The sequence below is a fragment of the Coturnix japonica genome, unplaced genomic scaffold (genome assembly GCF_001577835.2).
Source record: "Coturnix japonica isolate 7356 unplaced genomic scaffold, Coturnix japonica 2.1 chrUnrandom1340, whole genome shotgun sequence".
NCBI lineage: Eukaryota > Metazoa > Chordata > Aves > Galliformes > Phasianidae > Coturnix > Coturnix japonica.
Window position 1 is genome coordinate 1 of NW_015440547.1, and position 1,474 is coordinate 1,474.

The 1,474-nt window shown below is 57.9% G+C and overlaps 1 protein-coding gene across 1 annotated transcript in view; it reads left to right on the forward strand.

Annotated features, from left to right (window-relative positions):
* Positions 1-220: 220 nt before the first annotated feature.
* Positions 221-1,474, forward strand: part of PPP1R10 (protein phosphatase 1 regulatory subunit 10) — a 4,743-nt gene continuing 3,489 nt past the window's right edge. The window contains exons 1-2 of the mRNA XM_015851371.1: positions 221-362; positions 1,049-1,149. Of these exons, the coding sequence (XP_015706857.1) occupies positions 236-362; positions 1,049-1,149 (228 nt within the window). The 5' untranslated portion in view covers positions 221-235. The remainder of the gene's footprint in view (positions 363-1,048; positions 1,150-1,474) is intronic.

Below are 1,474 nucleotides of genomic sequence, written 5' to 3' on the forward strand. Positions count from 1 at the left end.
TGGTTTTGGGGCCATTTATAGGGTTTTAATGGGGTTTTTTTGCAGCCCTTCAGCTCTGAGGGGGGGAAGATCCTCCTGCTGAGATTGAGGGGGGGGGGGAAGGTGGTTTTTGGGGCCGTTTATAGGGTTTTAATGGGGTTTTTTTGCAGCCCTTCAGCTCTGAGGGGGGACAATCCTCCTGCTGAGACTGGGGGGGTGGTTTTGGGGCTGTTTATAGGGTTTTAATGGGGTTTTAATGGGTTTTTCTTGCAGCCCTTCGTCTCTGGGGGGGGACAATCCTCCTGCTGAGAAGAAATACAAACCCCTCAACACGACCCCAAATGCAGCCAAGGAGATCAAAGTCAAGATCATCCCACCACAGCGTGAGTGGGGCGGCCATCTTGGATATGGCAGCCATGTTGAGGGTCGGCAGCCATCTTGGATATGGCGGCCATCTTGGATATGGCAGCCATGTTGGGGGGCAGCAGCCATCTTGGATATGGCGGCCATGTTGGGGGACAGCAGCCATCTTGGATATGGCGGCCATGTTGGGGGACAGCAGCCATCTTGGATATGGCGGCCATGTTGAGGGTCGGCAGCCATCTTGGATATGGCAGCCATGTTGGGGGACGGCAGCCATCTTGGATATGGCGGCCATGTTGGGGGACTGCAGCCATCTTGGATATGGCGGCCATGTTGGGGGTCGGCAGCTATCTTGGATATGGCGGCCATGTTTGGGGTCGGCAGCCAGTTTGGATATAGCGGCCATGTTGGGGGGAGGCAGCCATCTTGGATATGGCGGCTATGTTGGGGGTCGGCAGCCATCTTGGATATGGCGGCCATGTTGGGGGGAGGCAGCCATCTTGGATATGGCGGCCATCTTTGGGGTCGGCAGCCATCTTGGATATGGTGGCCATGTTGGGGGGCGGCAGCCATCTTGGATATGGCGGCCATGTTGGGGGGCGGCAGCCATCTATGGGGGTGGTGGCCCTATTGGGGTGGGGGGGCCAGAGCGAACCTATGGGGGGGTAAAGACCCTAAAGACCCTATTGATGTCCCCCCCCCACAGCCATGGAAGGCCTCGGCTTCCTCGACGCCCTCAACTCTGCCCCCATCCCCGGCATTAAGATCAAGAAGAAGAAGAGGGTGCTGTCCCCAACGGCAGCCAAGGTGAGCAGCTCCACCCCATAGAGCCACCCTATAGGGCCGTGGCACCCCATAGAGCCTATAGGGTCGTGGCACCCCATAGAGCCTATAGGGCCATGGCACCCCATAGAGCCTATAGGGTTGTGGCACCCCATAGAGCTTATAGGGCCGTGGCTCCCCATAGAGCCTATAGGGTCGTGGCACCCCATAGAGCCTATAGGGCCGTGGCACCCCATAGAGCTTATAGGGCCATGGTACCCCATAGAGCTTATAGGGTCATGGTACCCCATAGAGCCTATAGGGCCATGGCACCCCATAGAGCCTATAGGGCCATGGCACCCCATAGAGC